The sequence below is a fragment of the Manis pentadactyla genome, chromosome 12 (genome assembly GCF_030020395.1).
Source record: "Manis pentadactyla isolate mManPen7 chromosome 12, mManPen7.hap1, whole genome shotgun sequence".
Lineage (NCBI taxonomy): Eukaryota > Metazoa > Chordata > Mammalia > Pholidota > Manidae > Manis > Manis pentadactyla.
This window is the reverse complement of record NC_080030.1, coordinates 89295413-89311657: the sequence shown is the minus strand read 5'-3', so window position 1 is coordinate 89311657 and position 16245 is coordinate 89295413. Positions and strand designations below refer to the sequence as shown.

At 32.5% G+C, this 16245-nt stretch overlaps 1 protein-coding gene across 13 annotated transcripts in view; it reads left to right on the top strand.

Annotated features, from left to right (window-relative positions):
* Window positions 1-16245, top strand: part of SNX14 (sorting nexin 14) — a 107817-nt gene that overhangs the window by 34647 nt on the left and 56925 nt on the right. For 11 of the 13 annotated variants that reach the window (XM_036899188.2, XM_036899189.2, XM_036899194.2 and 8 more), the window contains 6 exons: window positions 3446-3530; window positions 7799-7955; window positions 8921-8996; window positions 9744-9788; window positions 9895-9975; window positions 10073-10187. In XM_036899188.2, the coding sequence (XP_036755083.1) occupies window positions 3446-3530; window positions 7799-7955; window positions 8921-8996; window positions 9744-9788; window positions 9895-9975; window positions 10073-10187 (559 nt within the window). The remainder of the gene's footprint in view (window positions 1-3445; window positions 3531-7798; window positions 7956-8920; window positions 8997-9743; window positions 9789-9894; window positions 9976-10072; window positions 10188-16245) is intronic. The other 2 variants (XM_036899195.2, XM_036899190.2) reach the window with 1 other exon arrangement.

The following is a 16245-nucleotide window of genomic DNA, read 5'->3' as shown; positions in this document are numbered from 1 at the left end:
CTATGCTGATGGACAGTGACTTTGAAGGGGTTTGTGGGGGGGACTTGGTGAAGGGAGGAGCCTAGTAAACATAATGTTCCTCATGTAATTGTAGATTAATGAAACCAAAAAAAAAAAAAATGAACACTATGTCAACCACTGTAGAGAACTGTGCAAAAAGTATGGAAAAATGGTTTACAGAAGAAAAATATAAATTAGCCAATGAATACTTGAAAATATGTTGTCTCACTTCAAATAAATATAGTGTTTTGATGAAATAGTCTTCTTTTGTCTATCGGATTAGGAAAGATAAAAGAAAAGTAATATTTAGTCGTGGTCATTGTGGGGAAATAGGCAAAGCTTGTACAAATCCAAATTGTGGTAATTCTTTGTCTGAAACGCAGTTTGTCTTCTTTATTAAAAGACTTAAAAATGTCTATACTCCCAAATTTAATTCAATTTTTAAAATAATACATATTAAAGGAATGATTAGAGATATATGTGAAAATGTATGTTCAGATTCATTACAGTGTAATTTATAATAAGGACAACTGAAAAGAAAAACTGATGTCCAATGATAGGACTGTTGGTTGATTAAATATAACACATGCCAACCATAGGATCCTATGCAGCTGTGAAAAATAATTTTGTAGAATAGTACTAATTTACATGAGAAATTATTTATCTTACATAATCAAGTGGAAGAGGATGAAAAATAATATATGTGGTATTTTTCCACTTTGAAAACCAAACTCACATACTAAAGCTTGTTAATATGTATATTAAGGGCATAATATATTCTTACCCTGTTAGCACTTATTGTAGTGGGCTGATGCTTCTTTCCATGAATTTTTTCTGTTCACTTTTTTTTTTATATTGAGTATTTACTATTATTATAAATAGAAAAAAGTTTAAACAATCGTGTTTTTAAAAAGGTTCTGGGAGCATTATTTCATAGTACATTGACAAGGCATAAAGATCATGTAAGTGACATAAAAGGTTTAGTAAGAAATATCAATTCATTGATGATAATTTAAATTGCAATTTAGATTAAATCAAATAAATTGATCAAAAAGGTGACTCATTATAGTAAATTCATCTATAAAAATTAGTAGTAGAACAGCTCTGTTATGTTAGGCTTTGAGATAGTCTAGTGGATTTAAATATAGCACCTAATACATGGAGTGCTCTCTCTCTCTCTCTCTCTCTCTCTCTATATATATATATATATATATATATATATTTGTTTTTGGTGGCAGTTTTGAGATATACTTTACATATCATACAATTCACCCATTTAAAATGTATAATTCAGTGGTTTTTAGCATATTCCCAGAGTTGTACAACCATCACCACAATCAATTTAGAACATTTTTACCACCCATAACCACCCACTCCCTCATTCTCTTAGCCTTAGCCAATCACCAGTCTACTTTTTGTCTCTGAAGATTTGTCTTTTCTGGACATTTCATATAAATGGAATCATATAATCTATAGCCTTTTGTGACTGGTCATTCTCATTTAGCTTATGGTTTTCAAGTTCATTCATGTTGTCATGTTGTGGCATGTATTGGTATTTCATTCTTTTTTATATGTGAATAAATATTCCATCGTATGGATATGCCACATTTTATTTATCCATCCATCAGTTGATGGATATTTGGATTGTTTCTGCTTTTCAGCTATTATGACTAATGCTCTAATAGCATTTGTGTACAAGGATTTTTGGTGGGATATGTGTTTTCATTACTCTTGGGTATATACCTAGGAGTATAATTGCTGGGTGAAATAGTACCTCCGTGTTTAACTTTTTGAGGAACTTTAGTCTTTTTAAAATTGAGTTGTGAGCATTCATTATATATCCTGGATACAAGTCCTTTATCAGATATATGACTTGCAAATTTTATTTTCTTCCATTTTCTGGATTGTTATGCTGTATGTTCTTTTCATTTTATCTGCATCACTATCCTGGGAGATAAATGGGTCATTATCATACCCATTTTATAGAAAGTTAGTAGCTTTGTCAAAGTGTCAGAGGTAGTTGATGGGCAAAGGATTAGGTCATCTTATGCTAGTACATTATTCTGTCTTTGATACCATTGCCTGAATAATGTAAATTGGCTGTTCACGGAAAATGAAAACAAATAATTATTTAAAGTGTATAGTTTTTTTTTTTTAATCAAGGTTTAGTGACAAACCCATTATTTTGCCATTTTGATTCTGAAGTCTTAAAGTGGAACTTACTATGCTGATGAACAGTGACTGTAATGGGGTTTGTGGGGGGGACTTGGGGTAGGGGAGAGCCTAATAAACATAATGTTCTTCATGTAATTGTAGATTAATGATAACAAAATTAAAAAATAAATAAATAAAACAGACAAACAAACAAACAAAAAACCCTTGGAAAAAAAATTAAAATTTTCATGAGCATTCTCAGACGACAAGATTTAATAAAATGTTTGAAAATGAAAACATTTGATAAATGTGAAAATAATTTATAATCATTGGGTAACAAGAGGCTAGGGATAAATGAAGAATAATGTTATTTTGCAACAAGGCATACTTATAGCAAAAAATATCTATTCTAATTGAACTTGTTTGATCCTACACAGCCATAGATATCTGTAAACTGCTATAGGTTTTACTATAAAAATTTGGAGGTTTATGATCTACCACTTTTATTATGTTATTAGCCTGTGATTATTTCTTCCTTATTGTAAAATTTAAAAAGAATTGAACAGTTAACACAAAACAACACTATTATTATACAATTTTCTCATGTCTTTGATGAAGGGAAAATACAGTGTGCTGAGTTCTGTGGTAGAAGACTATGCTGGTTGAAGTCCAGTAAACATGATTTTTGGTGATTCATTTTATTTACAGTTTGTTTTTAGTTATTTTTTTTTGTCTCTTATATGTTTGTACATATAAGTCCTCAACCCTTTCTCACTAATCGACTATAGTCACTACAGTTTCCAGCCTTTAAATTGAAAAGTGTCTGTGAGGAATGATGAAACTGTGTTATTCCAAAATATGCTTCCATATATCTTGGGACCAGGATTTATCTTGTAAGCTGAATGGAAAAATTAATTTTCAAGTAACTTTAGTAAGCACAAATTTACAACCTCACAGGGATGATAAAGTACTTGAGATTTTTCTTTGAATGAATTCAAAACAAACACACTAAAAAGTAAGAGTAAGGATACTATTTTGTGAGAAAAATTTAGTGTGTATGTCAATGCATATTAAGATATATTTTCATTACTGTGGTAGAAAAACTGTGTAAAGATGTAGTTAAAATGATCCAAGAATATAAAGTGCTTTTAAATTATATTTTCAAAAGATTTCAAATAATTCCTCTCCTTTTTAAGATCAAATGTTCCAATATTGTAAATATAGTGTTTCTGCCATTGTAGCTTAGTGATAATTATTTTAAAAGTTTTATTTTAATGTTGAATTTTTCTAGGTGGATATCCCATCTGTTATAACCAAGAAACTATTAAAAGCAGCAATGAAGCATATAGAAGTGATAGTTAAAGCCAGTCAGAAAGGTAACAGTTTTCTACTACAAAGTTTGAGTGATTGTTTTTATACACCAACGTTCACCTTGAATACCTAAGTATAAATACTGATGCATTAATTAATAAATTCACAAATGCTGTGAGAATATTCTTTTAAATTGAAATCCTTTTCAGTAATTTGTTAATTATATAAATGATTATGAAAACTCAGTCTGTGGATATTAAAATAGTTAACTTTTAGATTTTTATTGATGATTCTCATCTTTTTTTTGAATGAACAGTCTGTTGGCTTCATTACTTTCTTTGATGTATCTCTTATATCTCTTCTCCCTTTCTCCTTAAAGATTTCAATTGTTTTGGCATATTCAAGCCCATCCTTTATACTGATAACATGTTAATTTCATGATGCCACAATTTTCATATGTTATATCCCTTCTAAAAATTTTTGTAGTGATCTGCTATAGAGTCTCAACTTATATTTAAACTCTTTCCTATCTAGTCAAATATTTTGATGTACTCTTTTCTTTGACTATGGATTATGCTTTAGCCAGGATGAGCTATTGGCAACTTCTCATGTGTGTCTTGGCCTTTATACTGTCATGATTTACATTTAGCATGTATTCAGCAGAAGTTTTCTGGAATGAATGAACTCTAAATTTGGGGCTTTTCTTGCTCTTAGGTCAAACTGACGTTCTTTTTAATGTTATTTCTAATGCTGTATACTTGGTTCTTTGCGAAACTTAGATTCCTGTATTTGCATTTGGTATTTGTCATTGCTTTCCCACGTGTGTTCTGCAGTATACTACTTTATGTGCAGACCATGCAGAAGAAGTTTCATTGTCATATTTTATGGTAATTTCTACATATTGTATTCCCCTTCTAAAAATTCCCAGTAACTACTAGCATACCAAACTCTCTGATTAGTCAGTCCTGCAGCAAAGAAATAGCTTTAATTTTGTTTAACCCAGCACATCCCAAACTCATTTGAGCATGGACCAACTTTCCCTCCTTCATAATATCAATTAATATAATCAGAGTGCATTTGTGGAAATTATGTTCCAGGTAGAGCTAAAGCTAAATTAAATTATTAGTTTCCTTGTCCTCTGGAATGAATAATTCCTCAGCTAAGAGAAGCAGTTTAAATTATACATTCAAATTTTTTTCTGTGTTTATCTGATTTTTAACAAGTAAAAGCAGTAGTACCTTCAACATTAGTTAAAAGTGGAAGAGTTTGAATATGTATAATTTAATTTTTAAATTAAAAATTAACTTAATCATTGTTCTGTCTCTGGCAAAAACACTAGAAAATAGTAATGTTGTAACCAGTTTGTTAAGGCTAGTTTACTGTCAGAAAAAAATACAGGTAAAGTGGGGTTTTTTTTTTATTAGTAAATTTTATTTTTTAGAGGAGTTTTAAGTTCACAAAAAATAGGGCAGAAAATATGGAGAAGTCCCATATATCTCACATTTCTCCCATTATTAACATATTACATTATTGGTACATTTGTTACAGTCAGTATACCAATATTGATACATTATTATTAACTAAAGTTCACAGTTTGCATTAGGGTTTATTTTTGTATCGGACATTGTGTGGGTTTTGACAAAAGCATAATGCCATGTATCCATCAGTGTCATACTGAATAATTTGATTGCCCTAAAAATCCCCTGTGTTTCACCTATCTCTCCCTCCTTCCTTATTTCATGAATCCCTGGCAACCATTGATCTTTTTTACTGTCTCTTACAGTTTTGCCTTTTTCAGAATGTCATATAGTTGATACCTTACTATAGCCTTTTCAGACTGACTTCTTTCATTTAGAAATATGCATTTAAGGCTACTCCATATCTTTTCATGGCTTGATAGCTCATTTCTTTTTATTACTCATTTATATTCTATTATATAGATATACCACAATTTGTTTATCCATTTACCTATTGAAGGACATTTTGGTTGTTTTCTAAGTTTTTGCCATTATAAATAAAATTGCTGTAAGCATGTATGTGCAGGTTTTTGTATGGGGAACATAGTTATTAATACAGTATTTTGTTCTAAAGATACTTTGAACTCAGACTATGAGTAAATAGAGTCATCTTTTTCAATTTTTAGTTTGATCAGTTTAGTAACATCCAAGATTATTTTGTCTCTATGAAAGTGATGTTATATATACAGACAGGCCAGTTTGAAATTTATTGTTGAGTCTTTGCAAGAGAGGGGTTGCTAATTTGCTACTATTTATGTAAAAAATTGTCCTCAATTATAAAATCGCCATAAAATGTTAGATTGGATTTATAAGTAGCATTGTAATTAATTAAATCCATAGAATTAAAAAGCCAGAGACTTAGAAGACTCATTTTATCCAAAGGTTCTAGTGTCCTAAATATTACAACCGTGAACTAGATATAGACTTGTAAAATATTTTTTTTTGATTTTTGATTTCTTTAGTGCACAAAATTTGTTTTTTCTAAGTTCTTTGGCATCAAAATTATGCATAACTCAGGAAATTTAAATGTTCACTTCTTTATCTATGCTCATCTTTATTGTCTTGGTGTTCTCTTGGTAATTTGCCTCTTGAGAGTAGGATTATATAGATGTTTTCTGTCTATGTCTGAACTTACATGGTCCTTAGTAATGCTAAACACACATATATATGAGAAGCATTTGTTTAATGTAAATTCAATAATACTTGTGCAGAAGGAGCATACTCCATTTTTAACCCCTAGATATCTCTCTTTCTTGGATTCTGGAGCTGTTCTGAAAACTGCTGAATAATTAGGTGGTTAGTGGGATTAATCCATACCCTGTTTTCTAGCATCTGTATTTTGATTAGATTCCCAGTTAAGGCTATCCCCCCACTATATTCTTTTTATCTTTTGCCTGACTCCTTTATTTTCTTATTACCTGTGACTACAAAAATCTCTCAAATCTGAGAGACATTGAGTAGGTTCCAGTCTAGTGATTTAACTTACATATTATCTGTGAATGCTTAATCATACCAAATATTATAGTTTTTATGCATTTACATGGTAACTTTTCAGATTAAATTTATCAGTAAATTTAAAAACTATTTACTGATGTGCAAACTGAGGCTCAAGGAGTTTATATCATTTGTTCAAGATCATACCAGTTAGTAAAGAAGAGCTGGGATTTAGAGTAGCTTAGTCTTCTTATTTTAAATATCTGCTTGTGATAGAAATCTTTAAAAGACCTGTGCTCCAGTTTTTTGGGGGAAAAATGCTTAGCAAATAATTGCATAATTATATAATAAAACGCGTTTCTTATGAAACAGAGGTCCCTCTTTGCCAATTCTTCTTTTGTACCTTGGGGGCATATTAGCTTTCATTTACCATCTTAGTACTCACACCATTACAATGCATGTATTGGCTTTTTTTAGTAAAAGTGCTTGCATTCTCTTTAAATAAAATAGAATTAAGTAGTCAAAAATAAATGCCATTGAATTAGAGTTAGGATTCCCTTTGCAGACTCAATTATTTTAAAATGTGGCACAGACTGCAGATGGGGGAAAGCATGAATTGTTTTTCTCCTAGTCTTCTGAGGTCTATAAAAAGGAGTGGCAAATAAGGGTGAATGTAATAACCACATTGTTTTCTTATGAAACCTTCATAAGAGTGTATATCAATGATACCTTAATAAAAAAAATGAGTGGAAGTAATTTTACTTTTATATTTTAAAATATTAGTTTAGTGCTTGGCCCTTTAAGAAAACTTTGTTAATATAACTTTATCATTAGGTTATATTTATTATGTAATTATCTGTTCATAGACTTCCACCTTAAACAGCTCTGTACCTCTGTGCCCTATGCTCTGGGCAGAAGATACAGAACTTAACCAAGGAAGCCAATTTCTATACCCTGATTGCTTTAAAAGGCTATCTGAATGATTTTGATGTGACAGCAAAGACAACAAAGAATTTTAAGGTTTTTTTTTTGTATTTGTGGAAGATTAACAAGATGTAATATTTGATAACAAAAGCTTTGTATATGCTAGATGTTTTCTATAGTTTTTGTTCACTTTTTAAAAAACTTTTTTTTTTAAAATTTGTAAAGTAGTGACATAATCTTAAAAAGTCACTTGCCAAGGGGGAAAGGGTATTTTTATTAATTTATTACAAAATTAAAATTCTAGCAAAGAGGAAAATCACTTTCAGAATACTTGGAAAGAAAGGAGGGCTAGGAGAAGAATGAATATACATTAAATGATTTTCTGTTTGTTAGTGGAAGTGACTGAAGTTATTTAATCTTGTTTAACTTCTTTCAATATTTATTTTTTATTGCTGTAGTAGAAAATACAGAGTTTTTACAGCAAGCTGCTTTAGAAGAATATGGTCCAGAACTTCATGTGGCTTTGAGGAGTCGAAGAGATGAATTACACTATTTAAGGAAACTTACTGAACTGCTTTTTCCTTATATTTTGCCTCCTAAAGCAACAGACTGCAGGTATAAATAGTCTGAAAAATGTTGTAGCAGTATTTGCATATTGGCCCATATGTATATTACTCTACTTGATCATAATAGAAGTACACTAAAACCTGAGATTTAGCCTATGATGTGATTAATTTTTTAAGAAATACAATTTGTCAGGTCTTGAAATGTTATTTTAGGTGCTAAGTATTCATGATGTATTGTGTTGCTTGTAACTTCTTGGAATTGATCTTGGGCAATCAAGATAAATATGAATAAAGTTAATTTTCCTATTGAGATCATTATATTTTGTTACTTCCTTGGTGTTCCTTTTTAGAGATATTCACATTTTGATGCCCTGGAAGAAACACTTTGAGCAAACTATACAGACAAGCTTAGGTCACTGGGAAGAATAATTAAGTGTTCACATAGTCTATCCTCCCTTGTTCTGGCAGGAGCATGTTTAGATTATTCCATAAAGTTACCTCATTACTCTTATTCTAATAATCTGTAGAGAAAAAACTATGGCTTATTTTTAGTGATGTGCTTGGAATATTATTTAAAATTATTTATAAACATTTAAAATACCTTAAAGCTTAAAATATTAATTTTAAACAAATTACATTAATTTAAATATTATATTAATATCAAATAATAACAGTCATTATACTGTTAAACACATTAGTTTTAAACACTAATTAAAAAATATATCAAACATTTAAAATATTCTGAGGTGGGAAGTATTTTCTAATGGTCACCCAAGTCCCTCCTGCTAAGGAAATGCTTTTTCTCTCTTGAATAGTATTGTCTTTTAGCCAATTAAGGACTCCCAAGTGTAGTCTGTGAACCAGTAGCATGAGCATTACCTGGGAGCTTGTTTAGAAATGTAGAATCTTGGGGCATACCTTAGGCCTACTGATATCATAGTCTGCATTTTAATAAAATCCTCAGATAAGAAGTGATATAAATCACTAACTATACAATGTTGTTTCTTTTTCCAGATCCCTGACCTTACTTTTAAGAGAGATCCTGTCTGGCTCAGTGTTCCTTCCTTCTTTGGATTTTCTAGCTGATCCAGTAAGATTTTAAAAATAATTTTCTTTAATTATGGTAAAATGTATAAAATATATGTTACTATCTTAAGTATTTTTATATGTACAGTTCAGTGGTGTTAAGGTACATTCATGTTATTGAGCAACCATCATCACTACCCATCTTTAGAACTCTTTTCATATTATGTAACTGAAGCTCTATACCCATTAAACAATAATTCTCCATTCTTTCTTCTTTCTAGCCCCTGGCAACCACCACTCTACTTCCTGTCTATGAATTTGAGTACTGTAGGTAGCTCATATAAGTGGAATCATGCAGTATTTGGTTTTTTTGTGACTGACTTCTATTTCACTTAGTATAACATCACCAAGGTTCATCCACATTGTAGCATAGAATTTCCTTCCTGTTCAAGGTGAATAATATTCCATTGTAGATATATACCACATTTTGCTTATTCATTCATCCATTGATGAACACTTGAGTTGCCTTTACTTTTGATCCAGTAAGAATTTGAAGAAACAGGAATAATGTATAAACGTTTTAAATCCAAAAGCAGAGTGATTTTTCTTTTCCCATCTTCACAAAAGGTGAGACCCACCCTGCATTACAGATTTTTTAAAGTCCTTCTGTATTACCTAAGTGCAAATCCACTTCCATTGCTTTGTTTCTTCATTTTTCTAGAAACTTCCATAATATAGTAAAAGCTTTGTGAATTCTGGGGACAATATAGTAATGGGATTATTTTGACCTATGTTTATTATTTTCCATTAGGATACTGTGAATCACTTGCTTATAATCTTCATAGATGACAGTCCAGTGAGTATTGAACATACTAGAAAACACTTCAGATTGCATTAATTGATTCATATCTGTCAACTCAAATGACAATTTTATTGAATTACTTAATTATTCTTCTTCAAAGCCTGAAAAAGCAACTGAACCACCATCCCCTTTGGTTCCATTCTTGCAAAAGTTCGCAGAACCTAGAAATAAAAAGCCATCTGTAAGTATTATAGCAATGATATATTACTTTTGACATAAACAATTTTATCACATATTTATAGAGTGTTAATGTACTCTTCCTCTTATATTGTGTCAAGGTGCTGAAGTTAGAATTGAAGCAAATCCGAGAGCAACAAGATCTCTTATTTCGTTTTATGAACTTTCTGAAACAGGAAGGAGCAGTGCATGTGTTGCAAATTTGTCTGACTGTGGGTGAGGCTTACCTGTGTACTTTACCAAAGTCATTTTTAAGCTTTTTAATGTATTTGATTTTTTTTTTAATTGAAGCATAGTTGATATACACTTTTATATTGCTTTCAAGTGGTTCATCATCAGTTACAGACATTATTAAATCCTCACCACCACTAGTGCAGTTACTATCTGTCAACACAGGAAGATGTTACAGAATCATTAACTGTATTCTCTATCCTGTACCTCCATCCCTGTGACCAACTTACATTATGATTGAGAATTTTTGTGCCCCTTTATCTCCCTCAACCTCCCTACTCACCCACCCTAAACCTTCCTGCATGGTAACCACCAGTCACTTTTCAGTGTCTGTGAATACACTGCTGTTTTACTCATTTTGTTGTTTTTAGATTCCACAGATAAGTGAACTCTTACAGTGTTTGTCTTTCTTTGCCTGGCCTATTTCATTTAGCATAATACCCTCTAGGTCCATCCATGTTGTTGCAAATGGCAGGATGCCTTTCTTTTTTTATGCCTGATTAATACTCCTTTGTGTATATGTATCGTATCCTCTTTATCCATTCATATGTTGATGGCCACTTTATTTGCTTCTAGGTCTTGGTTATTGTAAATAATGTGGCAAAAAAATTAGGGGTATATGTATCATTTGGAATCAGGGATTTTGTTCTCTTTGGGTAAATTCCAAAAGTGGAATTACTGGCTCGTATGGTATTTCTGCTTTCATTTTTTGAGGGACCTCTGTACTGCTTTCCACAGTATCTGCACCACTTTACATTTCTACCAACAGTGTAGGAGTGTTCCCATTTCTCCTCATTCTCACTAACACTTGTTATTTCTTGTCTTTTGGATAGTGGCCATTCTAGCTGGTGTGAGGTGATATGTCATTTTGGTTTTGATTTGCATTACCCCAACAATAAGTGATGTGGACCATTTTTTCATGTACCTGTTGGCCACCTGTATTTCTTCTGGGGAAAAGAGTCTGTTCAGGTCATCTGTCCATTTTTTAATCAGGTTATTTGTTTTTTTCATGTTGAGTAATATGAGTTATTTATATATTTTGAATGTCAACCCCTTATGGGATAAATTGCTTATAAATATATTCTCTCACACTCCAGGTTACCTTTTCATTCTGTTGATGGTTTCCTTTGCTCTACAGAAGCCTTTTAGTTTAATGTAGTCCCACTTGTTCATTTTTGGTTTTGTTTCCATTGTGTGGGGAGATGTGTCCAGAAAAAAATTATTCATGCTTTATGTTCAAGAGATTTTTGCCTATGTTTTCTTCTAAGAGTTATGGTTTCATGTTTTACATTTAGGTCTTTAATCCATTTTGAGTTTGCTTGTGTGTAGGGATAGACAGCAATCCAGTTTCATTCTCTTGTGTGTAGTTTTCCAGTTTTCCCAACACCAGTTAATAAAGAGACTGTCTTTTCCTCATTGTATGTTTGTGGCTCCTTCATTGTATGTTAATTGACCATGTATGCATGGGTTTATAGTTCTGGCTCTCTATTCTGTTCCATTAAACTATGGGTTTATTCTTCTACCCCTAATATACTGTTTTGATTACTGTAGGTTTGTAGTATAGCTTGAAGTCAGGGAGCATAATGCCCTCAGTTTTGTTCTTTCTCAGGATTTCTTTGACTGTTTGGTGTCTTTTGTTGTTCCACATGAATTTTAAGATTATTTGCTCTAGTTCCTTAAAAAATGCCATTGGTATTTTGATAGGGATTGCATTGAATTTGTAAATTGCTCTGGGTAAGATAGCCATTTTGACAATATTAATTCTTCCTATCCATGATCACAGGATAGATTTCCATTTATTGGTGTCTTTAATTTCTCTCATGAGTGTCTTAAAATTTTCAGAGTACAGGTCTTTCTCCTTGGTTCTGTTTATTCCTAGGTATTTTCTTCTTTTTGATGCAATTGTTAATGGAAGTGTTTTCTTGATTTCTCCTTCTTTCAGTTTGTTTTTAGTATAGAAGTTTGTTTTATTTATTTATTTATTTTTTAGATAATTATTTTTTTATTGAAGGGTAGTTGACACATGGTATTACATTACATTAGTTTCAGGTGTACAACATAGTGATTCAACATTTATATACATGACAATTCTAGGTACCAGCTATCACCATACCAAGCTGTTACAGTATCTTGACTATGTTCATTACATCCCGGTTACTTATTATTTTACCATTGGAAGTGTATACTTTTTTTTGTTTTTGAGGGCATCTCTCATATTTATTGATCAAATGGTTGTTGACAACAATAAAATTCTGTATAGGGGAGTCAATGCTCAATACACAATCATTAATCCACCCCAAGCCTAATTTTTGTCAGTTTCCAATCTTCTGAGGCATAACAAACAAGTTCTTACATGGAGAACAAATTCTTACATAGTGAATAAGTTCTTACATGGTGAACAGTACAAGGGCAGCCATCACAGAAACCTTCGGTTTTGCTCATGCATTATGAACTATAAACAGTCAGTTCAAATATGAATACTCATTTGATTTTTATACTTGATTTATATGTGGATACCACATTTCTCTCTTTATTATTATTATTTTTAATAAAATGCTGAAGAAGTTTGTTTTAGTATATAAGAATATATAAGACAGATTTCTGTGTATTAATTTTATATCCTGCCACTTCGCTGAATTCAGTTATTAGTTCTAATAGTTTTTTGGTGGAGTCTTCAGGGTTTTCTATGTATAATATGTTGTCTGCAAATAGTGACAGTTTAATTTCTTCCTTACCAAATTGGATGCCTTTTATCTTTGTGTTGTCTGATTGCTGTGGCTAGGACCTCCAGTACTCTGTTGAATAAAAGTGGGGCGACTGGGCATCCTTGTCTTGTTTCCCATCTTAGAGGAAAAGCTTTTTGCTTTTTGCTGTTAAGTATGATGTTGGCTGTGGGTTTGCCAGTTTGTCATAAATGGCCTTTATTATGTTGAGGTACATACCCTGTGTACCCATTTTTTGAGAGTTTTTATCATGAATGGATATTGAATTTTGTCAAATGATTTTTCAGCATCTATTGAGATGATCATGTGGTTTTTAATCTTTCTTTTTGTTAATGTGATGTATGATATTGATTGATTTACATATAGTGTACCATCCTTGTATCCCTGAAATAAATCCCACTTGGTCATGATAAATGATCTTTTTGATGTTTTTTAAAAATTTCTTTTGCCAATATTTTGTTGAGTATTTTTATATCTATATTCATCAGTCTATAATTTTCTTTTTTTTATTGCCTTTGTCTGTTTTTGTTATTAGAGTGATGCCAGGCTCATAGAATGAGTTTGCAATTTTTATCCTTCCTCTTCTACTTTTCAGAATACATCAAGAAGGATGGGTATTTGCTCTTCTTTAAGTATTGGGTAGAATTCATTGTGAAGCCATCTGATTCTGCACTTTTGTTTGTTGGGAGGTTTTTGATTACCAGTTCAATTTTGTTACTGGTAATCGGTCTGTTCAGATTTTCTGCTTCTTACTGGGACAGTCTTGGAAGTTTGTACTTTTCTAAGAATTTGTCTATTTCTTTTAGGTTGTCCCATTTGTTGGCATAAAATTTTTCATAGAATTCTCTAATAATTCTTTGTATTTCTGTGGTGTCAGTTGTAATTGTTCTTTTTTTTGCTTCCGATTTTGTTGATTTATGCCCTCTTTTTAAAATTTATTTATATTTATTTGAAGAACATTATGTTTACTAGGCTCTCCCCTACCCCAAGTCCCCCCCACAAACCCCATTACAGTCACTGTCCATCAGCGTAGTAAGATGTTGTAGAATCACTACTTGCCTTCTCTGTGTTGCAAAGCCCTCCCCTTTCCCCACCCCCCACATTATACATGCTAATCAAAATACCCCCTTTCTTCTTCCCCACCCTTATCCCTCCCTACCCTCCCATTTTCCCCAGTCTCTTTCCCTTTGGTAACTGTTAGTCCATTCTTGGGTTCTGTGATTCTGCTGCTGTTTTGTTCTTTCAGTTTTTCCTTTGTTCTTATACTCCATAGATGAGTGAAATCATTTGGTATTTGTCTTTCTCCGCTTGGCTTATTTCACTGAGCATAATACCCTCTAGCTCCATCCATGTTGTTGCAAATGGTAGGATTTGTTTTCTTCTTATGGCTGAATAATATTCCATTGTGTATATGTATCACATCTTCTTTATCCATTCATCTACTGATGGACACTTAGGTTGCTTCCATTTCTTGGCTGTTATAAATAGTGCTGCGATAAACATAGGGGTGCATCCTTAGGGTAAATTCCTAGAAGTGGAATTTCTGGGTCAAATGGTAAGTCTATTTTGAGCATTTGGAGGAACCTCCATATTGCTTTCCACAATGGTTGAACTAATTTACATTCCCACCATAGGAGGGTTCCCCTTTCTCCGCAACCTCGCCAACATTTGTTGTTGTTTGTCTTTTGGATGGTGGCCATCCTTACTGGTGTGAGGTGATATCTCATTGTGGTTTCAATTTGCATTTCTCTGATAAGTAGCGATGTGGAGCATCTTTTCATGTGTCTGTTGGCCATTTGAATTTCTTCTTTGGAGAACTGTCTGTTCAGCTCCTCTGCCCATTTTTTAATTGGATTATTTGTTTTTTGTTTGTTGAAGAGTGTGAGCTCTTTATATATTTTGGATGTCAACCCTTTATCAGATCTGTCGTTTATGAAAATATTCTCCCATACTGTAGGGTACCTTTTTGTTCTATTGATGCTGTCCTTTGCTGTACAGAAGCTTTTCAGCTAGATATAGTCCCATTGTTCATTTTTGCTTTTGTTTTCCTTGCTCGAGGAGTTATATTCATGAAGAAGTCGCTAATGTTCACATCCAAGAGATTTTTGCATATGTTTTTTTCTAAGAGTTTAATGGTTTCATGACTTACATTCAGGTCTTTGATCCATTTCAAATTTACTTTTGTGTATGGGGTTAGACAGTGATCCAGTTCCCATCTGTTGAAGAGACTGTCATTTCCCCATAGTATGTCCATGGCTCCTTTATCGTATATTAATTGACCATATATGTTTGGGTTAATGTCTGGCGTCTCTAATCTGTTCCACTGGTCTGTGGCTCTGTTCTTGTGCTAGTACCGAATTATCTTGATTACTATGGCTTTGTAGTAGAGCTTGAAGTTGGGGAGTGAGATCCCCGCCACTTTATTCTTCTTTCTCAGGATCGCTTTGGCTATTCGGGGTCTTTGGTGTTTCCATATGAATTTTTGAACTATTTGTTCCAGTTTGTTGAAGAATGTTGTTGGTAATTTGAAAGGGATTGCATCAAATGTGTATGTCGCTTTGGGCAGGATGGCCATTTTGACGATATTAATTCTTCCTAGCCACGAGCATGGGAGGAGTTTCCATTTGTTAGTGTCCCCTTTAATTTCTCTTAAGAGTGTCTTACAGTTTTCAGGTTATAGGTCTTTCACTTCTTTGCTTAGGTTTATTCCTAGGTATTTTATTCTTTTTGATACAATTGTGAATGGAATTGTTTTCCTGATTTCTCTTTCTATTGGCTCATTGTTAGTATATAGGAAAGCTACAGATTTCTGTGTGTTAATTTTGTATCCTGCAACTTTGCTGTATTCCGATATCAGTTCTAGTAGTTTTGGAGTGGAGTCTTTAGGGTTTTTTATGTACAATATCATGTCATCTGCAAATAGTGACAATTTGAATTCTTCTTTACCAATCTGGATTCCTTGTATTTCTTTGTTTTGTATAATTGCTGTGGCTAGGACCTCCAGTACTATGTTAAGTAACAGTGGGGAGAGTGGGCATCCCTGTCTTGTTCCCAATCGCAGAGGAAAAGCTTTCAGCTTCTCGCTGTTAAGAATGATGTTGACTGTGGGTTTATCATATATGGCCTTTATTATGTTGAGGTACTTGCCCTCTATACCCATTTTGTTGAGTGTTTTTTTCATGAGTGGATGTTGAATTTTATCGAATGCTTTTTCAGCATCTATGGAGATGATCATGTGGTTTTTGTCGTTTTTTGTTGATGCGGTGTATGATGTTGATGGATTTTCATATGTTGTACCATCCTTGCATCCCTGGGATGAA